The sequence below is a fragment of the Rousettus aegyptiacus genome, unplaced genomic scaffold (assembly GCF_014176215.1).
Source record: "Rousettus aegyptiacus isolate mRouAeg1 unplaced genomic scaffold, mRouAeg1.p scaffold_m13_p_2, whole genome shotgun sequence".
Lineage (NCBI taxonomy): Eukaryota > Metazoa > Chordata > Mammalia > Chiroptera > Pteropodidae > Rousettus > Rousettus aegyptiacus.
Genome location: NW_023416295.1, coordinates 143,321,112 through 143,346,580, shown reverse-complemented (window position 1 = coordinate 143,346,580; position 25,469 = coordinate 143,321,112). Strand labels below are relative to the sequence as shown.

The following is a 25,469-nucleotide window of genomic DNA, read 5'->3' as shown; positions in this document are numbered from 1 at the left end:
GCTCAGCAGCACCTGGCAGCTCTCATCATCCTTGCCTTAAATGTCTTCCACAGAGATCAAAATTCAGAGGTAAATGAAGGGTCTAGCAACCTCTCCCCAGGTAATTTGAGCCCCACGATAGTTGTTTCTAATCAGCAATTATGAGCTATGTTTATTAATCAGAAAAAGTCATACTTAACTTACTATATATCATAAAGGAGTGTAGAGATATAGGAAAGAAGGAAATGCAGAAACAGTAAGATAGCTGTACTTTTGACTTTACGCAACACCTCTTATGACACAAATCATTCTGTTGGTCATTCTCACTAATCTTACAATGAAAATTTGACAGAAAGATGAGTATTATCATTTCCTCTAAACAAAGAGGTGAGTGCAGTTACCTATAAGTGATGAAGGATGAGGAAAAGTATTGGAGAAAGGACCAGAAAAAACAGGGGGAGAAAAAAGAAGAGAGAGGAAAAGCAAAGAAAGAAGGTAGAGAGGAGGGATTGAAAAGGGAAGTTGGAGAGGGAAGAGGAAGGAGGAGAGGGGAGCAGTGGGTGGTGGTAGTGAATGATGAACTCCATACTCAACTGGCCATGCCTCAACCGAAGCTGACTAAAGCCAGAGGCCTGGGCTGGAGCCCTTAAACACTGAATGAGCACTCCTCAAAGGGCAAGCATGAACTCATGGTTAAGAATCCTCCTTAAGTGAAAAAGTTTTCATGGCTCAAGAGCCCCAGTTCACACGGAGGGCATGAAAGTCTTTGAATTGAAGACATAATCTGTGAGAGACAAAAACACTCTCCCATCCTGAGAAAAGAAAATCAGAATGTTAAATAACCCAATCAGAGTAGCCTGGCTAAACAAATGAGTTGGGGAAGACGGCTGCCTAGGCGACAGGACAGCTTAGGATCATGGAATCACAAGCCTAGAATTGGTCTTTAGAGATCATCTGTGAGCAAAAAGGAGTTCTTCTCAAACGCCCTTTTGGCAGTAGCCAACGAAGTGAAAGTCTATTACTTGGAATTTATTACTTTGGGTCTTAAAATGATTTTGGTTTTTAATCATTCCATTGAAATTTAGATAGTCTTTATACAGTTTTGTTAATCTCCTGCATTTCAACTCTTATAATGGATTGGGGAAAGACCTAAGGAAAAGTGAAATAGTTAAAATGGGAAGGTAGGATGAGGAGAAGAAGAAGGAAAGGGAAATGAGTGTGGTACTCCAAAAGAAAAAGAGGAATATGCAGGAAAAATACAATAGCAAAGGCACAATCCATGAAAGATATAATTGATAAATTGGTTTTCATAGATACCAGTTTCTTCTGCTCTGCAAAAGACACTGTCAAGGGAATGACAAGATGAGACACAGATTGGAAGAAAATACGTGAAAAGACATATCTGATAAAGGATTGTTATCCAAACTGTACAAAGAACTCTCAAAATTCAACAGTAAAAAAATAAATAACCCAATTAAAAAATGGGCCAAAGACCTGAACAGACACCTCACCAGAGAAGATATACTGGTAGCAAATAAACATGAAACAATGCTCCAACATTATGTTGTTAAGGATATGCAAATTCCATAATGAGACACTACTCACAACAATGAGATACGATACACATCTATCTGAATGGCCAAAACACAAAACACTAACAACAGCAAATGCTAATGACGATATGGAGCAATGGAGACTCACCTATTTCTGGTAGGAATGTAAAATGACACAGCTACTTTGAAAGACAGCTTGGTGGCTCTGCACAAAATGAAACATACTCTGGACCATATGATCTAGCAATCATGTTTTTGGTATTTATCCGAATAAGCTGAAAAGTTATGTCCACACAAAAACTTGCACGCAGATGGCTGTAGCAGCTTTATTTATAATTGCCAAAATCTAGAAGCAACCAAGATGTCCTTCAGTAGATAAATGGATAAATAAACTGTGGGACATCCAGACACTGGGATGTTATGCATCACTAAAAGAAACATGCTATCAAGCCACATGAAAGACATGCAGCAACCTTAAATGCATATTCCTAAGTGAAAGAAGGCAATCTGAAAGGCTACTTCTGTATGAAATCCTAGAAAAGGCAAAACTATGCAAACAGTAAAAAGATCAAGGGCTGCCAGGGATTAGGGGGAAGGGAAGAATAAAAGGCAGAACAGAGTAGGTTTTTAGGGCAGTGAAACTATTTTATATAATACTGTAATGGTGGACACGTACCATAGTTTTGTCAAAATTCACAGAATGTACACCACTAAAAGTGAACTCTAATGTAAACTATAGACTTTAAGTGATAATGATGTGTCAATATAGGTTAATAAGTGTAACGAATGTACCTCACCGGTGGACGATGTTGATTGTGGGGGAGGCTGTGCTTGTGTGCGTGTAGAGGGTATATGGGACCTCTACTTTCTACTGAATTTTGCTATGAACCTAAAACTGCTCTGAAAAATAGTGTCTATTGAAATACTTGTAAATCATACAGCTGATTAAAAAATTGTTCCCAGAATACATAAAGAACACTTACAACTCAAAAAGACAACACAGTTAAAAATTCAGCAAAGGATTTGAATGTATATTTCTCCATAGAACGTACACAAATGGCCAATCAGCACATGTAAAGATGCTCTATATCATTACTAATGAGTAAAATACACTAGAATGACTATAATCAAAGAGATAGACAACAACAAGTGTTAATGGGAATGTGGAGAAGCTGTAACACTCATTATACTGCTGGGGAAACATAAAATGGTGTAGCCATTTAGGAAGAATTGGCAGCCCTCGAAATAATAACATAGGACCAGCAATTCTAATTCTAGGTATCGAACACCGAAAAATGAAAATATATGACCACACAAAAACTTATACATGAATGTTCATAGCGGCATAATTTATAATAGCCTAAGAATAGAAACAATCCAAACATTCATCAAATAATGAATGGATAATCAAAATGTGGTATATGCACACAATGGAACATTATTTGGCCATAAAAAGGAAAAAGTACATACACATTCTGCAACATGCGTGAACCTTAAAAACATTATGCTAAGTGAAAGAAGCCAGACACAAAAAGTTATGTATTGTAGGAGTCCATATAAAATATGTCCAGAATAGGCAAAACCATAGAGACAGTAGATTTGTAGTTGCCAGGGCCTAGGGGAGAGAGGGAATAGAGAGTCACTGCTAACAGATACAGGCTTTCTTTGGGGAGTGATAAAAATGTTCTAAAATCACATAGTTTTGCAACTCTGTGAAGGTACTGAACATCACTGGTTTATACATTTTAAACAGGAGAATTTTGTGGCGTGTGAATTCTCTCTCAATAAGCTGTAGAAGGAAGGAAAGAAGGAAGGGAGGGAGGGCGCAAAGGGAAAGAGAGAGAGGGATGGAGTGACAGGGAAGTAAAGACGAGGAAGGGAACAGGAAAGGGAGGGAGGAGAAAAGAAAACAATGAAGGATGGAAGGAAGGGATTGGGGGAGGAAGGGAGGGCGGTGGGACTCAAAAGTGTGTTGTTTCATTGATCCCTGCCACCTAGCTCAACATGAAAATCCAGGTGTTACACTAAGATGTAGATGGCAGAAAAGTAGTTTTCCCTGGAAATTGAAATATAATGGTGACACGAAAACCCCACTCGCGTCTGACTGCAAATAGCTGAGGCGAGGAGGCCTCAAGAGCTCTACACAATCTTCTTATACAGAGCCTGGTAGAATACCATGTGAAACGAGGAACCCCTTCGCAATGATAAAAATGGTGGTGACATCTAATACTGAAGATAATAAAGACCCTGATGAAGAAGAAGGCAGAGAAAGAGAAGGTAGAAAGAGGTTGAAGATGAGGAAGTGATCATTCTGAAAGAAAGAAAGGAAAGTTTGTTTTTAATTATATCATAATGTGAAAACTTGGGGAGAAATTAACCAGGAGAATATCACAAAGAAAGAAAAAAAAAACTCTTTTCTGGATATTGTGATGTTATTATAGCCAAAAGAAAGAACCACCGATATAACGAATGTTATTAACACATGTGAGAGAAGATTGCCTCAGAGAGTAAGAACACAGAAAGAACTGACAAGATCAGTCAAATGTAGAAAAATCACAAGAAATTTTTGTGAATATGTAGGCCATTATATTTCAGCACAAGTGGCCCCAGTGGACTATTAGAAAGGCATAATTAAAATGTGATTTTAACTATAGAAAATAAAATGCAATCAATTATATTGAGCCATGTTTGAAGAAAGGCTCTATTAATAGAAGATGAGCATGTAACCTAAATAAATGGAGAGTCAATGAACAAGAATTTGAGTTTCTCTCACCATTGCCTACTGTAGATACAATGAATTAATATTCCAGTCTTCTAGGAGGAATCCCATATCCCTAAAACGAGCATGTGTCATGTAATTTCCTGGTCCCCTGCACACAATCTTCTAATAATAATTTACCTTTTGAAATAGATTTTCCTCCACGGAAAATGCACTAACTGACCCAACAATTCAGATGCACTTAGCAACTGAAAGTTGACACTGTGGTTTATACATCAGTTATTTGTGAGTTCATTTAGCAGGAGTTAATCCTCTGGTATGCACTCCTCTTTTGAAATGCTAATAAAATAAATTTTCTAGATTAATAAAAAGAGAACAGGTTGAAATTCCTAGAGCTTGCCCTCCTATCCCATCCCCCTTGGCAATGTATCCCTGAGGACCCTAAAAGTAGTCAGGACCTCTCTATTTTGACACTCTTACATTGAACAATAAAAATCTTTTCTAAACATTGAAAACACCTCACTTATTAAAGCTAATTAAAATAGGTCACTCTGAATTATTCATACTATTTAAGACCTATGATTTAATTTTAACTACAAAGGAAAAGTAAAATGTACTATTGTGTCCCTAAATAATTTATTTTGGTCCTTTATTAATAAAACTTTAATGAATAAATAAGTTCCATTTATAAATAGCTTAATTGTTTATGCATGAATAAGAGCTTCCACCATATTTCAAAGTTTCTTAAGCGTGCTGCATTCTTAAGCATCCTGCTTTAAATCTTTTTTGCTCTTAATCTGTTTAACAAACTCTCCTTCCTAATCAATTTGACAGTGAACTCCAAGCCAGCCTCTCAAAATTTTTAAATAATGAAATATGAATAAGTTATAAGTATACAATTTTAAAATGTACGATCAAGCTTTGATATACAAGAAAATTAGTATTATATTTCTATATCGTGAAAACAATTCTGTTCAAAATTGTGTGCTTATGGCTTTTGCTTATAAACCCACATTTTTTAAGAAGATATAAAAACACCAGTTCCCTGCTCAGAATTACAGAAGCATCATGCTCTCCCTCTTGCATCATGAAAATACAGTAAGGTATTAATATCAGCCAGTTATCCAAACCACTCTCAATTTAGGGAATGCAAAGGACTCAAAACGTTAATGTAGCCTGCTGGGCTCTTATAAAATTAGCATTTTCACTTGGAAGGAAAAGCACACAGTCTCTCAGGTTATACAGGTAGAAAATCCCTTCTGAAAAGCCAGTCGAGTAAACTAATGGCTTGCTGGGCAGAAGCCCATCCTGGGGGCTGCCGGTGGCAGCACTGCAGTCAGCCTCCAGGAACACCTTCTATGTTGACTCATTTGTGAGTCATCAAATTTTTAGCGGAAACATCACGTTGCAATTCTGTTGTTAGGAGCCTGAGACGTTCTGTAAGAAACAATGTATGCATTTTCAGGGCTGATTCAGACCTGTGTGAGACCACAACAGCATAACGATGTGCAGGCATCTGTGTTTTTGTTCAGGCCCTCCGGGGCTCTTCCGGCTGACTTTATGTAACAGATAGAATCATGTCATTTAAAGCTGCAAACACTTCTCTTGCCATGGTTCCTTAACAATCTGTCACTCTCAAACTAATGCCTAATGTGACCATTTCTTCTTTTTTTCCTTATCACCTCACCACTGATGTAGAGTAAAACTTTAAAAAAAATTGGTGGTCTCCTTTCAGAATCTGATACCCGCCCCCAAAAGAAAAATTCTGCAATAGAATTTTCAAGTATATTTCAGCAAAGTTTCATGATTCCTAGGACATTTCAGTTTAAGAGTTTATGCACAGAGATTGACTATTCTCAACAGGGAGAGAGTCTGGCCCCAGGAGGCATTTGGCAATTTCCAGAAACACTTATAGTCGCCACAACTGGGGTTCAGGGGAATTAGTACTGGCATCTTGTGAACAGAGCCCACGGATACCGCTGCAGTTACTACAATGGGCAGCCCCTCTCCCCGCCCCCACCAACAGAGAATTATCTGGCCCAATACATCAGTACCACTGAGGTCGAGAATCCCCAGCATAGACAAAACACACTCCCTTGAAAAATCAGATCACATTCCACATAAGTACAGTAATGTTAAATGGGAGGTGTTATTCCAAAAAATTCTCTTTCAAAGATACAGTTGAAAAGATGCAGCCTTTCAAGCAGAAGAAACAAATGACTGTCAGGTTCCCAGCTGGGCTTGACATAGTTCCAATGTTTATAGAGTCCCTGTGGATGCTGTACATTTGTAAGATTGCAAATAATAGGCTCTTTTGTAGAATAAATACAGCAATTTGGGTCTTAATGGGAGCTCTGACACACACCACCTCATTTCAGCAGCACCATGCATTAACCTTTGAAACTTCAAGAGTGGAAGGCAACATTTTGATAAAGGTTCCTAAATTACAGGAAAAATATTAACTGGATATTAAATAGACGACATAGGGAAAATTGGGAAAGAAAATAATTAGCATGGTCACAGTGAACTCAGTGTTACTGTAACCCAGATCTGAGGTAAAAGAGCACTGAGTTTTGGGAAACTGATTTCATTTTTCACAGGATAAACTCTAACCGCTCCTCTGTTTTCTCTTTTCAACAGAAAGATAATTATTGCTAGGTGGTAAATGGCCTATAAAATGAAAAGCCATATTGTTAGCTTTATCGTTCCCTATCTTCAGTTTTATTTACTGTCAAGAAAGGGATTTTTGAAGAAAAAAATGAAAACAAATGTCTCCAGTTGAATGTGTCTCTGAGATGACAGATGACATCCAGCCACAAACTTCTACGGCCTACCCACCTATGTTATATATAATTAAAGTATTGCTAAAGCAGAAGAATGTTCTTTCTCTTCTTTAGAGGTGAATGATATTTCAGAATAAAAAGGGAAAAAAATCTATTAAATCTACCTAAAAGCTTAATTAACACAAAGAGTAAACTTCATAATGGATTTATTACTTATTTATATTTTTTATGCTGTTCCATAAAACTTCATACTCTATATTCTCCTACTCAGCTCTGCCCAGAATCATCAGTAGCATCACCAAATAGTATATAGCTGAAAGGAGATGAGGTCAGAAATTTAATTCAATTGCACAAATACGAAGCTTTGATATGGTGCCTTTTTAGTAGAAATAACTTGCATTTTTAGCCTACTAACATCTCTTACTCAAAGACTTTCCATATTTTAAACTCATGGCAGGCAGGTAAGGCAGGTAAGGTAAACGTCCTTATCCCACAAGTGAGAAAACTGAGTCTGAAGAAAGCTCTCTGACTTGTCCATGGCAACGCAAGTTAATCGTGGTGCTAGAAGTAGAGCACTCTTGGCCCCATACCATGCTGAAGAAGTCACGTTGAAGATCATAAAAATAAACCTTGAGAAAGAGAAAAGCAGCCCTTGACATCCAACAGCTGGCCTGATATTATCAGCCAGGCCTTGGTGTTGCTGGCCTGGCCCCCACAATTAATCGATGGTATTCTCTTGTTGAACATGAACAATTTCACGAAACATTAACATCAGACAAGGCTACTCCATGACTAGGATGGATCAAGACAAAATACTGCCATTCCATAATCATGTCTGAATATCAACAAAATATGGACATCGTCCAAGCCACAAAAATGACTAAATACCCTTCTCCTGAATTTTTAATTGAATTAAGTCATGTCATCATCACAAAATAATCTTCTTTACAAATGATGATGAAATGAGCAAGGCGAATAAACATTATGTTGAAAATTGCCTTTAAAATGAGATTGAGATATTTTTTGAGTAACACACTTAGAATATCAGCAAAATCAGTCATCTAGTCGTTTGATGCTTCAGGTTCTCCCTGGCAGCAGAACCCAGATTATTTCTAATCCAAAAAGATTGTCCCATTGTCCTATTTTAATATCATGCCCGTAATTCCATTTCTCCTTCCTAATTTCTATTCACTTCTGAAAGCTAAACCTAGATCCACCATATCTACCAGGTACTAGTTGCCTTCAGTGCTCAAGTACAAAATCCAAGGTGCTAGAAATCTCCCTAAATACCCATTACTGAACATCTTCAAATAATCCAAGTCATATTATCTTTTACCTTTTAGCTTTGATCCACAGCCTCTACTCAGAGAATCTCTCTGAGTCCCTAGTTTTGAGATTTCCTATTAACTTTTAAATTGGTTCATATAGAATATAGACAGTATGATCGGGGTCTGTTGGGGAAAAAAATAATTCTACTCACCACATTTTTTCCTTCGTTTTGGGCATCTCGATAATCAGGATTAAGCTGAAAAACAAAACAAAACTAGTTTTGAACTGTGATCGAAAGCACATTAACAAGACCAATGATCTTTAATTGATCTTCAGTTCACTATTGTACCTTTAATGAAGTTTAATATAAAAAAAAAAGCTAAGAAAAAAGTCATAAGTAAATTTATAATTTAAAACATTACCTTTAAACCCTAGTTGCAGGAGACACAAGCTAAAATGCCGAGTTTATCGCCTTTGTTTATATAAAAACAGTTGACATCTTTGAGCAACTGAGAGCTGACAATCCCACCTCATCTGAGGAAGCATTCAAGAGTTGATTATTTTGCACACTACAAAATCTGCCTTTGACCAATAACTCAAACATCAATTTTAAAAAATAGACCAAAGAAAAGTTTTAACAATGATTCAAGATATGCTCCACATGCTGTACACACAAGAAAGGGAAACTGAGCAAAAGAGGAGGACTATATCAGATAGCTATTGGATACGCCGGCTAATGCATGAGCACTACTGAAACAAACAAGAACACCTGTCCTTGGCCTTGGAGTGTGGAGCTGAGAATGGTCCGATGAGAAAGATGAGTTCTGCACATGCTGAGGGTTGGCCCACACATTTCCACCTGGTTAGAATCTGCAACTGATTCTCACCTAATGACAGTCTCTTTGTTGTACTGAAATAATGAGTTCATAATTTGCAGAACAACAAATTCTAAGGTGTTTTCCTCGAAATAGTGAGTTGTGCAACTGAATGTAATCATTTTAATGTAAAGCAGCTAGTGTATACGGGATGCAACCTCAGGTAGTTAAAGTTACCGTTTAAAATGTAAGGTCAAGAGTTTTTCTCAAAATGACACTTAGCTAGTAGCTCTGAGAAATGACCCTCCCAATTTATCACTAAATATCAGTGAAAGTGCTGAAAAAGATCAAGAGCAAAACAAAACAAAAAATCCTCAATCTCACTGAAAATTAAAGCCGAAAAACAACCTAACCCCCCAAAATCTTCAATGAATTAACAGTATTACAAAGCAGATTGGGGGAGAGGTAGATTATGCCCCAATTTTTATCTCGTGGCATATTCATGAAATGTAAACCTCACTTCAAGCTAATGTGAACACAGTTAAGAGGACACTTGCTGTGGTTCCCACTACGATTTATCCACTGACTCGGAGACCCAGGGATTTGCCAACTAAAACCAGAAGGATTTCTCTAGCACTGAGAAGCTGCTGTTAGCAGAAAATGGTTTGCCTAGTCCTCCCATCCACTGTCCCATTACCTATTTCTATCATCTCATGGCCAGAGAGATGTGAGAAAGCAAGCAGAGGGAGCAGACGATGGCGGAGGGCTTTCTGAGAAGCACTGCACGAAGCAAGAGGAGAGAAGAAAAAGGACTGTGGCTGGTCTGTGCTGGATTTACACTGTGTGACAAGACAGAAATGGCAAAGGGGTGGGAAAGCAAAGCAACTGCAGCGCGGCCCAGGTACGCAGAGCTGGCACCTGCTGGCTCTGGGAACTGCACGGGGAATGCGCCCTCCAGCCTGCCCTGCACCTGAAGATTTAGACACTGGGAATAAAAAAATGGAACAAAAAGACCATCCACTCAACTCATCTGCTGCTGCACAGAGCTCACGTGTCTGAGGATAAGAAGGAAGGAAGGCAAAAAATGACATGGGACTGATCAAAAAGCATGTTAGAAGAAGGTGAGATTCTTTTTCAGAGTTTTTACATTTTCTACGTTAGGATGCAAAATAAATTTTCTGGAAATGGTTTGGCATATTCCATTTGAATGAAAGTACAAGTAAACATTACCTCGATGCAAAGGCAACAGAATTAACATGATTAGCTAAAAATATAGTTAAAAATAATAATATAAATAAAAAAATAATGTAAAGATATAAAGAATTACAAAAAGTAAAGGAAGATTTCATTAGAAATGAAAACATAAATATAAAATTAAAGCCATGTTGGCAACAAAAAAGCATAGTCAAATGCTATGGAAAATGAGGGATGTTGAGGATAAAAAAGAAATTTAACAGCTATCCCCCGATACAGGAAACTTAGGAAAAATATTCATGAAAGATCAGAAAAGACATGTCAACTAATAGGTGACAGATTTACTTAAAAAGAGGAGGAAGTAAGTAGAACACGAGGAAAATCAAAAGATAGGAGAAAGTAAAGTTTTCATCAGTTCAAGAAAGAACTATGATGCAAAAGTCACCGTATTCCAGGAATATCAACTAAAACAGACTGACATATTGATCTGAGGACAATAAGGGGGTGGGGAAAGGAGGGAAAAGAATGGTAGGGACAGAAACAGAGCCACAAATTAGGCTTAGACACAAATGCTTATCTTGTAACAAGAGAATGGATAAACAAAATATGAATCCAAAAATATATACAGTGGAATATTATTCATCCATAAAAGAAAGTCCTGCCATTTGTGATGATGTGGATGGACCTTGAAGGCATTATCTAAATGAATAAGTTAGACAGGAATGACAAATATTCTATGATCTCACTTACATGTGGAATCTTAAAAAACTGAGCTCACAGATACAGAGAACATACTGATGGTTGCCAGAGGCAATGGATTTGGGGTGGGCGAAATGGGTGAAAGTGGTCAAAAGGTACAAACTTCCAGTTATAAGAAAATAAGTCCTGGGGATGTAATGTATATCATGGTGACTACAGTTTATAATACTGTGCTACATATTTAAAAGTTGCTAAGAGAGTAGCTCTTAAAAGTTCTCATCACAAGGAAAAAAAAAACTTTTATAACTAGTAGCAATGAATGCTATCTAAACTTACTGTAATAATCATTTCACAATATGTACATATATCATTATGTTGTACATCTAAAACTAATGCAATGTTATATATAATTATATCTCAATAGAAAAATTATAAGTAGAAGAAGCCATACAATGTATGACTCTATTTATATGAAATCTAAGAACAGATCAAAGTCAACTATGATAAAACAAATCAGAATGTAAGTGGAGGGATAAAGGAGGGTATATATAAAGCAAAACCCTATCCAAGGTCACATGACAACAGTCTTTCAGCTTGTAGCACTGACATGCAGTGAGGGATGAGGGAGGAGCAGAGTGAGAAACTAGAAATCCAGTTCCAGGTTGCCTGTTAGTGTTAGGCCAGCAACTAGGGAGATTTCAGACTAAACTTTCCTTTTCTATGTACCTTAGGTTCCTTAAACTTCCTTGAATTATGAATAAAAGAATCAGTTCTAAAAGATTATCTTGCTTTTGGAATCCAAGAGTGAAAAGTAGAAAGCCAAAAAGATAGTCAATTAACTTGCCTCCTCTTGTCTACTGACTAATCAACCTCAAAAAACACACTTTTACATGGTAGCAATGAAAGTTCTAGCCTAGTCCCCAGAAGGGATTTATTCAGTTCTTTCAGTCGAGTATTACTGTATTATATTTCTTAATTTGTTTTCAGTTTTTGAAGAATTCAGACTTTTCTCTTAAATTAAAAAAATCCGTACTGAAATTATAGCTAACTTATATCCAAAAATACGCAACATGCTTAACCAAGGATATACCTTATGGTCAAAGTTAGAATAATTGGTTACAGACACTGTAAAGTAAATTCATGCTGGCAACCATGATGCACCCGTAACAAAAATGTTAACAGAAATAGGAATCTAATGTACCTGAGTTAAAAACAAAATCATTTATGCCTTCTGAAATCGAGCTTATATTCTACCCAAAAGACAATGTTGCTTTCTAAATTTCAGTCTTCACCTATTCCACCCATTTAAGATCACCCATTTTAATCCCTGAAGAATGTCTGGGGAACTAGATTCCAGAATCTGCTCTGTAAGGAAATACCACGGGCCTTAGGAAAGGTCACCTAACCCCCATGGGACCCAGGGTCCTCACTGGTAAAATGAGAAAAGTCTATGACTAAAGCCTAATTATACTAATATGTCATTAAATTATACATATTCATATCTTCAGCAACAGTACTAAAGATGGTGCCTCATCTTGTGTCTCTCAAGCTGCAACATGTGTTTTAAATAATTAATGTAGAGTTTTTGCTCTGGTAAGTTCATTAAATGGATAATAATAGTGAGGAGGAGGAGGGTGAGGAGAAGCAATCCAAATAAATCTATGCCATTGTAATTCACTAATATTAACTAAAGGCCAAATAAATACATTTTTAATACATATTTTACTTATACTAATGCTTCCCTTCTCTAAACATAATAATAGCAGTAATTATTAAGTAGACGAAGAATGAATTTTAAAAAATGTTATTTCTAAAAGGAAAGAAAAAAACTTGTCATGTGGAGATTCCTCAATTTTTTAGACTTTAAAGAAAATATTCCCTATGTTAAAAAATAAATTATAAATCTGGCATTGGAGAGAGTGATCTAATATGCTATTCAATCATTTATTCAATAAATATTAATAGAGCATCTATAATGGGCAAAGCATTGTGGCATATGGTATTCTAGCAAAGACAAAGGGAATATTGTTTCTGACCACAAGACCTTACAATCTACGAGGGGAAGAAGACATAAATACAGTTAGCTATAATACAGAATAGAATGTGACGAGATATAGGACAGGAATGAATAATTTATAAATAATATAGGTCACAGGAAGGAGGGTAAATTTATTCAAGAATATATTCATGGAAAAGGTAGCATTTAGATAAGCCTTGAAGGACAGGTAGACTTGTAACCGGCAGAGAAGAAGAGAGGGGGTGAAGACAGGCAGTGCAGGGTAGCAAACGCCATATAGGTAAGAAAATGAGACTTGTTCAGAGAAGACCCATACATGTCATTTATGGAATACTTTTTATATGCTTTTAAAAGTTAATCATTTCCTTTTACAATTACCCTATTAGAAGGGATTCTAAACCCTCTTTACAGATGAGGCACGTGGGGCACATCAGGTGAGGCACTCTGGTGATTAGCAGGGTTATTTGGAAGCACAGTCCAGATGGTTCTAAAGCTACGCCTTTCAGTTACAGTAGCAAGTGATCTCCTTCCTGCCTCCATAAACAGGAGAGGTGTGATCCAAGGTCAGCCCAGACCAACGGGGCCTTTAAACCACAGGCTAACAGGTTTGTATCTTCAGAAAGTTTCTTTTAATTTTTATTCAAATATAGCTTACATATAATATTGTATTAGTTTCAGGTGTATACCATAGTTTTTCAACATTCATATATCTAAAGAAACGATCGTGATAAGTCCAACAACCATCTGACACTGTATAACAACAGTACCACAATATTACTAGCTTCATTCCCCATGCTGTACATTACATCCCCATGACTTATTTGTTTTATGCCTGGAAATTTGAATCTCTTATTCCCCTTTACCTTTTCTCTCCCTTTTGATTTTTTCAATTATTTTATATTAGTTTCGGGTGTACAGCATAGAGGCTAGATAGTTATATAATTTACAAAGTGATCCCCCTGACTAGTCTAGTACTCACCTGGCATCATACATGGTTATTATCATATTATTAATTAACTATATTCTCTATGCTTTATATCCCCGTGACTAATTTGTAACTACCAATTTGTACTTCTCAATCTCTTCTCTTTTTTTTCACCCAGCCCCTAACCCCTTTTCCATCCGGCAACCATCAGCTTGTTCTCTGCACCTATGAGTCTGTTTGTTTTGTTTGTTTGTTTTGTTCAGAAAGATTTTGAATATCCTTGGAGTAACATTTGCAGAAACGAGACATTAAAAATCCTCAACTGGCTGTGGTTAGTAGGAGATAGAGGATGAAAGAAGCAAAGTAACCAAGTATGGTGGTTCAGGAAAGAGGCAGTAGAGCACCAACGAAAACGACCATGCTGAAATGGGAAGGAGAACAAGGACGCAAAGACTTTACAGAGACAGAGTCAGAGGAATCTGAATGTGTAAACAGAGAGAAAAATACGTTTATCAGGACTCTCAAGTTTTTAACTCTGAACTAAGAAAATTCACTGTTTTGCTAGGAAACAATTCAATCTTAGGTACATTTATTGATTTTCAATGGCAGTGGGGGATCTGAGGTCAAATCCATGGACCACTGCAGCCATGGGAGTGAGTGGTAAAGGGAGAATATAAAGAACAAATACCCGCTACTAACCTTTGAAAGTTTTCATTTAAATGGCCAAAGAGGACTAAAAAGAAGTCACATAGAGAATGTGGCAGGTCAGAATAGGAAAGTGGCAGAAAAAGAGTAATGTAAACACCTAGCCGGTGAAAATCATGATTGTACCACAATCAATGAGACAACTGCAACTTCCATCTAACATTAGCAAGAAGCAGACTGAAAAGCTGGAAAGGACGATATTACTCATTTCTTAAAAATAAAATGTTACTTTTTAATAATTAAATGTGTTTTGATCTATTTTTATTATATATGACATTAAAGTCATGAAATCATCATGTGTGTATTTTTAAATGATTTTAAATGTATGTCCTTCTTTCCAATGATGCTTTTTAGAGCCAATCTATTATCTGATTGATAAGTTTAGAAAAGAAAAGAAGAGAAAAATAACATTTACTGAATGCTACATGTGCCAGGCACAATTTATATTCTGATATGTAATATTTATACATGTGTTTAGGGTCAGATATGTATGTTTCACTATATTTATGTACATACACATACACACACATACAAACTCTGCCCTTTTCATATACTGTGGCTAATATATTTGATAGAGAACTAAATATAGGGATATTTAAAACTACAACCCTAATATTCATAAGAGTCTATGCCAATGTACAGGTTCTCGAATACTAAGTTTTTAACTAATTAATTAAATCCAAACACTAGCGTAGTTAGGAAATAAGTGTTTACTGCCATCTGGTGGAAGTTTTGCCTCTCTACAGACAAATAAGCAAGTTGTCTTTAAAATGGCAATTTATGGTAGCTGAAGGAAACTGGACTTTGGGTGATGAACACATAATAGAATATACAGATGTCAAATGATAATGTACAAATGAAAATTATATGATCGTATTAACCAATGCTACCCCAATAATCTTAATTTTAAAAAAGGCAATACAAAATCTCTAATAAGTAAAATTATTTTGTACTACTCAACCTATCTTGTTTCGTCAGAAGTTACTGCTTTAGTAACATGTAAAGAATGAAAATGTAGAAAGCAGCAGAGCTTAAATTGTGACACTTGATTCATAATTCTTCCCATGACTGTGGAAGAACTATTCACTGAGGCTCCCTTACTATCCTATTCAAAATATGACAAAATTACTTTCTCCCTCATAAATATAGTTGTGAGCGCTCCTGTACCAATAATGCGATATTAGTGAAAGATCTACGGCAAACTGGCAATAAGTCTGCTGACAGCTGACAAACGATGCTGTGTATCAAAGGCAAAAATATATGGCTGTTCCCCTTCCCCTCAGATCACATGTATGATCCACAGAAACTGATATTATAGTGAAAGAGCCTAATAATATGATACTGTAATGCATTATCTGATGAAGCCACAATCGTCTTTATTGTCTAATTCATCATCAAATACTTTGTTTTACACTTTGTCCATGGCTTTCTAGCATTATATTTTTCTCAAAAATAAATCTTGAATTCTCTAAAGCAATACTGTTGGAATCTCTCGATTGAATACGAGTCCATTTCTAAACCTTGATTCACATTAGTATTTGTGATATTGTGAATTATAAAAAGAAATATAGGTCCCTCTCACTCTCTGCCTCTTAAAGGAGACCACACTCTGCCCATGGAGCATTACTCCTTTTCTAAAAAAAACTTTCCTTTTGACCTACGGATGTTAAAAATTTCAACATTACACAAAACCAGTTATCTCAGATGTGAACGTATGATGGAAAAATTGCAAAAGAGATATCAATGTTCCAGTGATTGAGTTAATATTATTCTCCTCTAGACTGCAAACTCTTAAGAGGATAAGGATCAAATGTCAACCGTCTTTGTTTTATCACAATAACAGAGTAGTGCTTCCACCTAGCAGGCAGTCAATAAATGATTGTATAATTTCAGTACAGTGTAGACCAGGGTTTCTCAACATCAGTACTATTGACAGATAATGCTTGGTTGTGGGGGCTGTCCTGTGCATTGCAAGATGTTTGACTGTGTGCCTATCCTCTACCCTCTAGGTGCCAGTAGCTTCCTCTCCCCAGTTGGGGCAATGAAAATGTCTCCAGACATTGCCAAATGTCCCCTGGGATGGGGGGCAGGCAAGAACCACTGAAGCAATGCAAGTCTAGCATTCAGCCCAAATATTGTCATTACCTTGTTTTTAAACTTTGGACAAAAAAAAAAAAAAAAAAAAAAAAAAAGCCTCTCTGAGCCAGGGTTTTCTTTTCTGTAAAGTGAAATGATTGGATTTACAACTTCACAGTCTCTATGACTCATCCATTTGATCATTCAATATTTACTGAATGTGAATTAAATAACAGACAGTGTTCTAGGCATCCAGAGGTGAGGCACTAGAATTCCCTGCTCTTTGTCAGTTATCAGGCTAATAAGAAATATTAGTTCTGAATAATAATAATAATAAACAGTACTTTGCATTCTCTCTCCCCTTCCTCTCAAAGAAAGTGAAGGGACTTAACACTTATTGAATTCCTTTTATGTGCAGGTATTGAATATTCTCCATCTTCTTTAATTCTAACATAATCCCATATCATATATATTATCACCTTTTCTACACACAAGAGTACCGAGGTTTAGAGAGGTTAAGTATTCGCTTAGAGTCGTAGATTATGAGCAGTACACGTGGGATTGTTTTTCCCCACTACACTAGGCTCTCTTTACCACACTGGCCAATATAAACACCGTAAACTCAAAGGCAATTTAAGAATTACATAATCCAATTTACCAGGAGTGCCTCAAGCACATCAGAGTAATATTTCAAATTATAAATATGCATGTTGAGAATGAAAAGACTGAGGGAAAAAAATAATCCACTGACAAATCTGGCCCCCCTGATAAGTATTTTCCTTTAATGCAAAAACAACTCAGTTTTCATCCATCTTATTTTTTTTTAAATAAACTTTATAAAAACCTGTCTACAGGACCCTGACTTTCCTTTTAGTACCCTGTTTCTCCCCTTTCACAGTCACATTATGAAAACCCAGTCTACACTTACATCCATCTGCTGGTTTCCTCCTCATTCCTCCACCCCTGCATTCTGGTTTCCACTAAAATGCTTCTCAATAAAGTCACAAATGACTGTGTTCTTGCCAACTGCTGTGAATACATTCTGTTTCTAACCTTTTTGGCCGTACTGCCTCCTTTTTGAAACTCTATCCTTCCTTGTTTAGCATTTGTGATTCAGCCTATTGGACGCGGGCTCCCAGTCTTTTGTCCACCTTTCAAAGACGATGTTCCTCGTGGAACCATCTTCTCGCTCTCTTCATACTCTCCGATGATCTCGTCCATGCTGATGAGAACCACACCTATTTCTTCAGCCCTCGCCAACCCCCAAGCTTCTCGATGTTGTGAAACCTGTATCTGCTACACATATTCACCTGGACATTTTACAAGCCCCTCCAATTAAACATAGTCAAAATTGAATGTACCGTTTCCCTCATCAACTTTGCCTCTCTTCCCATTTTCCCTAAACTGGCAAATGACATCACCAGGACTGCAAAGCCCAAATCCCCCTGCTCCTTAACCCCCAACATTCTGTGGATTATGATGCCATTGATTTCTATGTCCTAAAAACGTCTTCTCCTTCTTGCCATTACCAGCGTCACTCTCTTGGTTCAAGTCCTCAAAATTCCTTGAAGGTATCATACCGTTGTCTCCTGTGTGGTCTCCCTGCATCTAAAGTCAATCCAGCCCTGTCACTTCACAAAGGCTTCCGAGCAGCGCTGTCCACTAGAAACTTCCCTGTGCGGTGGAAAGGCTCTGCACCTGCACTCCCCAATGCTGTATAGACACTGAGCAACTGGAAATGGGGCTAGTGTCACAGGGAAACTGATTTTCAAATTATTTTTTTTTTCATATTCATTTAAATTGAAATAGACAACCTGTGGCTAGCGACTACGGCATTGGACAGTGAGATTCTGGAGTGTTCTTCTTTAAGCAGAGATTTATTTAGAACACCATTCTTTTCTTTAAAGATAAAATCCATTCTCCTTAGTTTAATATATGTGGCCTGAAAAAGTCAGCGGCCCTACATTTCTAGCCCCACCACTCCTCTCCCACCATTTAGCACCACTGCCAAACTCACACACAGCCTCAGTGGGAAACACATAGGTATCATACATCTGAAACTAGTTTGTGCAATTCTCACACCTCCTGGCCTGTGTAAAAGCTGTCCTCTCTGCCTTACATGCTTCGCCTTACATGCTTCTTCTCTCTTCTCCATCTGCCTTACCCGTCCATCAAGTAGCTCCCTTCTGGCCTTCACCTCAGTCCTTGAACCTCCCCAGCACCTCTACCAAAGGTGTGTTGCACTTTAGTGCCTTTGCATAAGTCTTCCACAATTTGTATTGTTACAATATATTTATCACACTGTACTGAGAGCTCGTCAAGGACAGAAATTAGATTTTTCTAATATCACTGCTGTCTACCAAATATTTGTTAATAGCTGTCCAGTACCAACCTCTAAGGTAGCTTCAAATTCCATTCCTATTACTAATTAGTTCAAATCCAAACCCTTCATTCAAAATCTTCAAGCAAAGGAATCTGTCACTCAATAATTCCTTTTTGAACCCCTTACTGTTGGCTGGCTTCTCTTTTTACATTCTCTACATATATTTAGACATTCCAAATTTCCCTGTCTTCTTGATAATTCCTACAAGAACTGTCCTTTTATTTCTCTGACAACCTATGTCTACTACTTTCTTTGAGAATCTTGAAAAAGTTCACCCCATGCAAGAGCTTTCTTTGGCTAATCTCACACTAACCCAACTCCACCTGCACACACAATCAGCCATGCATGACCTTGCCTGCTGATAACACTGTATCCTTTATTGTATGTTCTTTTCTGAACTACAGGGTCAATTCTTGAAGGGCAAAGATTAACTCCTATGCTTCCCTCTCTATCTGCAGCATTCTCTACCATGCTCTGCATTTATCGGGAACTTAAAAAGCATATGTTAAAGGGTTTATAAAATCTTAAAGATGATGTTTGCTGTTTTCATGAATCCCAAAAATAATTGTTCCCAACTCTTGCATTTTTAACATCCCAATACGTGTGTCTTATTTTTTAAGTAGTATCTAGATATTAAAGATAAAATTGAAATAGTAAAATAAATAAAAGCCATGAAGTCTTTTCTCCCCTATGAGGAAGGATATAACATAATAAAACAAATAATGCTAGGAAGTTACAACTCGGAGTGTTGGGAGCTCCCTACCTTACCTCAATGACATGAATAAAGCTCTAAAATTAAAGACTGGAGCATTTTTAAAAAGCAAAATGATAAAAGGATAATCCTTGTTTTTCAACTGCTGTCACAGGTTAGTTTCCACCTGCTGTGGAATTGGAACTGGAAACGAACTTTTTATCAAGTGATAGTGACTACAATCACTGTGACTTTACCACACTTCTGGACATTTTCATATTGACAGGACAAGCATCCGAGATGTGACTGTGATGGGATCTTGTCTGAACTTAGCTGACATATGAAATATAAAACCTCAATTTATAGATGTCAGTATTTTTAGGTTATGACTTATTTTTGATGTTAGAACACTACATAGAAGCACCCATTCCGTTATGCTAGTTAAAATCAGTAGAAAATAGACCCCCAGCTTTCCATTTTCAGGTATGTATTTAATGCTTAATTATCCTTCCCTCACCTTGAATTAAAAAAAGATATTACCTAAAGAATAAACAGTCAAAGAAGAGATCCTACAAATACACCAGATTCTTTAATGGACAAAATAGCATCTGACATTTAAAGTCATGTTCTCTAAAATAGAATGAAAAGACAGTCAGCAGGAATAAACTGCTTTCTATTTTTTAATTTTTAATAAATTCACTTATGTATTGAAGTCTAGGATCATCATTAAAGTTAATAAACAATTTCATTCTTAGTAAGCTAATCATTTGGATGTATCAAATAATACAAGTTTTAATTATAGGCCTTAACAAGGAAAACTAACAGTGGGTAATTGCATCATTTCTCTACATAACAGTAGTAGTTAAAACAACCATTAATTAAAAAATGAATTAAGGAAAAAAGGCACTAACATAAGAGCCAAGAGAATTTTAATTCTAACTCCTTATCTTTTACAGGACATCTAGTAGACTTTTCTAATTCTTATTTTAGACAGGATTCTACATCTTACTGCTTAATTTTGCTTCAAAGAGTTACTTTTCAAAATACTTACTTCGAAACATTTACAGTGTAAACAGCCTACAAATTTCAAAGCTATATTTCATTTACTTGAGCAGATTCATAAATAATGAGTCAGATATTTATAAAAGTAAGAACAATTCCTATTTATCATATAATAAAATTAATCATGCTGACATCACTTACTGGATGCCTACCATGAGCCACACATTATACCAAGCACTTTACCTCATTTAATTCTCTTCATAATCTTATTATACAAATATTGTGATTATCCTCAATTTCAAGGGGAGGATATTGGAGCTTAGAGAGATTAATTTGCCCAAATATGATTCCAAATGCCTCTCAGATACAAATCCCTAAATTTCCTTCTTGCCATCCTCTAAGCTTATAGAAGCCTGAATAGCTTCTTTATATACCTTCGTTCATTCAAAAATACTCACCCAAAGCTGTCCTAAGTGCTGGAGACACAGTAGTGATGTTTAAAAAGAAAAATCCCTGCCTTAAGAGAGCATACATTCTGACAAGAGAAATATAATATGTATATATAATATAAAATGTGCAATAAATCATATACTATTAAGAAAATTATCACAGATTAATAAGATGGAGAGAGTAATGGTATTGGGTACTAGTTTAGACAGGGGTCAGAATGTTTATAGAAATTTTCTGTTTCCCACACATTTTCTCATCAGTTCTCCATTCCTACTTCCTTACCTTTCCTCACAACTGAAACCTAAAGTTAGATAAGTAATACTAAAAATTCTAAGACCAAATTCTGGTTTAGAATCCCAGAAGAAACTCTAAGTTGAAAAAGAGAAACAGAGTTGACAAGAGCAGAATGAATAGATATTTTCATACATATAAAAACAAATACTTTCAAAACATTTTCAAACTAGGTAACCAACCTTTAAATCATTTCTAAAACTTCTATGCTATTACTTCTGCCCACCCTTCATAGGTACTTGATGGTCAACATGCTTTTAGCAGAGAAAGAAAAAAAAAATTTTAAATGTTTTTACCATTTTTATTAAATTTTCAGACAGTTCCATGTCCAATGGTTTGGACCCACCCAACAGTAAAAGAGTGGCCACTGAAGATAAATCTGAAACTATCCAGACTATGCTACATCAACAATGCACTGATCATCTATCTCTCCAATGCAGACATTCTGAAAGAGTGAAACTACAAAAAAAATTTTAAGATGAATCACATACATGTGCAAACCAGATATCCATTCCACTTGACCTTACAGTAAATTAACCACAAACATTCTGTTGTTGTTACTATTGTTGTTGTTGTTTAATTTCAAGACAGAGATTATGTTAGGGCTTCAGTTAATATTTACATTTTAAGAATAATTTCTATGCCAACCCTGAACATGACAGGCAACAATTGAATTTGTTTAATGCTCCTAATTTGTATTTCTTTCTACAGATACAACATTTTTTGGAGAACCTAACTGCCTATTTCACTATTTCAGAGTCAGAGATTTAATAGCACTACATCCATTAGTCTTACCTCTGCAGCTAAATAGTTCCCAGTAGCAAGATGTTTAAATCTGAACAAGCTGTTCCATTGTCCTGCACCCCCACGGCATGGGTCATGATGAACCACCTACAGACAAAAAGAGCAATGACAATAATGGCTAAAAATATTCATGTTCCTGACAAGCAAATGCCGACAGTTTACATGGGGAGCCTGCCTGTTAATGCTAACTTGTCAGATCTAATATGTTTCGATATGAGGACAATGTGGCAAAAAAAAAAAAAAAAAAAAAAATTCCTCCTAAAGGAGCAAACAACATAACAGTGAACTCACTGTGTGTGCAAAATACTCATGCCTTACATCTGCAAATACAGACTTACTCCAAAAGATATGTTTCCCAGGTCATAGCTGGAAATACTGCAGGGTTCTTCTCCATTTGTTATTCAAACATTCATTCAACAGACTGTATTAAAAACCTACAGTGTGCCAGGTATTCTTCTAGGCAATAGGGAGGAACACGGCAGTGAACAAAACTAGCACTTTCAATGAATAAGCTTTGGCAAGTGCCAGGAGGAAGTAAACAGTACACAATTGAATAACCAGGGACGGCTACTTTAGATGACAATCATCATGGGCCGCTCTGAGGAGATGATATATGAGCTGAAACCTGGAGAATAAGAATGATTCAATCATGCAAAAAGACTAGAGGAGGTCATTCCAGGAAGACAGAACCACAAACGCCAAGGCCTGGAGGTCTGGACTAGCTTAATTCTTAGCTCTTTCTGTGTGTGCTGTTTACTAACGCCATGTCCTTTGATACTGGCCTTGCCCCAAGATGCTAAGCCACTAGGCTCATGAAAAATAAAAGCAGCAGCCCTGAAACAGCTGGTTATAACAGGCGGCCTGGTATGGTAGCAAGGCTCAGGCTTTACAGTCTAAAAATGACTATTTTCGAGTTCCAGTTCCACCTATTACCAGGGTACAATCAAAGCAAATCATGTAACATCTTCGAGCCTGTTTCTTCATGTACAAAATGGGTTTAATTCATAGGATTGTTGTGAAGATTAAATAACATAAGGCATGGCAGAGTGCTAGAATTTTTCATTATTCTCCCTCAACGGGCTGCCTTCTTTTATTATTATCATGACTCCTGGACTCCTGCCCCAGCTTTAAATTCTATTTGCTAATATATAACTGCCTAATGCCTTAGAGTCCAGTTTGTGTGTCTTCTCCTACTTCAATAGCTCAAATAAGATCATAATTATGAAAATACTTCAAAGTAGGTGAAGTCTTTTAAAATGCCCCTCCTGTGGCCAAAAACCTGCCCATCCCACAAGGCTCAGTTCTCAAAGCAAACGTCTTCCTTAAATCTTTTACTAATCAAACCAGCAACTGTGACTTTGTCAACATGTGAACTCTTGCTCCCTTTCGCTCCCTTAGGGGAGGCATAGATATCTTCAGGAATCCAATAAAATCTAATGATTATCTCACGTACATACATACACTGTGCGTGCAGTCATTAGAGGTTAACAAATTTGAATCTCACCACGGATGCCAGATTAAGAACTTCTATCCTATACTTTAGGAGGTCTAGCAATGGTAGCACAGCTCCCTTGGGAACCATTTGGAGATACAGAAAGGAAGATGCTTTCATTTATTACAATATGATTTTGGAGGGATGCTACTGGCATGAATGGGCAGTGGCCAAGAGTATATCCTGCAATTTACAAGAGAGTTCAGCATGTGCCAGCTACTGTGTGTGGCACTCCGGGTGATCCTCACCCTTTCCCCTTCTATGCTCCCCTGTTTCACAGGGGCTGGAAGCCTGGCCAGCAGGGTTCTGCAGACATTCCATTAGAATGGAAAGTAGAGGAAAGCAGAGAGAGGCTCCTCTTTTGGCTCCAGTAAAGGCAGTGGCAGCTGCCTAGTGCAGGCTCCTACAGGGTGCGTGGGGTGGGTGAGGACTCCTGCAGCACAGGAGAAACTTACAGGCTCAGAAAGGCAGTAGTAGGTTCCCACACTGCCTGATCTTCAGATAACAGCACTGTTTCCCACCCCAGATTTCCCATACAGTCCTTCCAATGACGTTTAAACCTAATTTCCTGTATTAAATATCTCTGCTTGAAACACCTGATGCTCCGGCATCCTGACTGATTTAGCACACAATAGAGAAATGTCGCACAGCGTACCTCTTTCAAATCGTCTACATAAATAAACCTATCACAAATATAAATTGCTATGATATGCAATTATACTAAAAAGTTATATGAAAAGTCCAATAATTTAAGAGAAATTCAGTACAAAGAGAGCAGTTTAAATGAATTCAAGACTATCTCAAAATTATTGAATAATTTATTCAGTCTCCTTTCTGAATGCTCAATGGGTTATAGCATATCCAACTACGCATTTTGTTGGAATTGATTTCAGTGCAGTGGTAGTTACAGCAAAAGCTATCAAAATAATAGCAAATATATTAGAAAGAAGCTTCGTGATTCCTTTTAACAGCCAAATGGGCAGAGACACATGAAATGCAGGGAACTTATTGTCTAGGGAAGTAACTATATAACTTTTTCGCCACTGTATTTCATTAATAAAGTTTTTAAATAATATCTCACACTACTGTTATTCCTATGTTTTTCAAATATCTAAGGCACAATGATAAGAAATTTATGGTGTGAAAATACATATTTTAACTATGTATTTATTTCTGGGTTACTTGTTATTTTTCAGTCTTACCCTGATAAGAGAAGTTGTCAGGCAGAATTCTTGGGTGATGGCTGTCATCCCCATCATTGTCTCAATCGCCTGTCACCTACTGAAGGATATGGCCTCCAAACATATTGAAAGACACAGTCTCTCCTGAATAGTAGACTGAAAGTATGCCTCAACATGTAGTGTGTTTCATGACAGAAAACATGTTTTTTGTTCTATTTCATCTCTATTTCAAAAACCATGCCATAACTTAAGGAATTATTTTTATGTTACATTTATAATTAAGGTTCAGCTTATTTGCATAAATACCATACTGCTCCAATTCTTCTGCTTCAACGGTCTAGAATTTGCCTTATTATCTATCTCAATTTCAATCATGGTAATTTCTCTCTTTTTTAGTCATGTACGAATAACTCTGTTCTAATATTACTTCTAAGACTAAAT

The 25,469-nt window shown here is 36.7% G+C and overlaps 1 protein-coding gene across 4 annotated transcripts in view; it reads right to left on the bottom strand.

Moving 5' to 3' along the window:
* Positions 1-25,469, bottom strand: part of ITPR2 (inositol 1,4,5-trisphosphate receptor type 2) — a 405,483-nt gene that overhangs the window by 288,965 nt on the left and 91,049 nt on the right. For all 4 annotated transcript variants that reach the window (XR_004955694.1, XM_016119206.2, XM_016119205.2 and 1 more), the window contains 2 exons: positions 22,347-22,442; positions 8,515-8,559 (listed from right to left, as the gene is read on the bottom strand). Coding sequence is in view for 3 of the 4 variants with exons in the window: in XM_016119206.2 (XP_015974692.2) it covers positions 8,515-8,559; positions 22,347-22,442 (141 nt within the window). In the remaining variant the exon portion in view is untranslated. The remainder of the gene's footprint in view (positions 1-8,514; positions 8,560-22,346; positions 22,443-25,469) is intronic.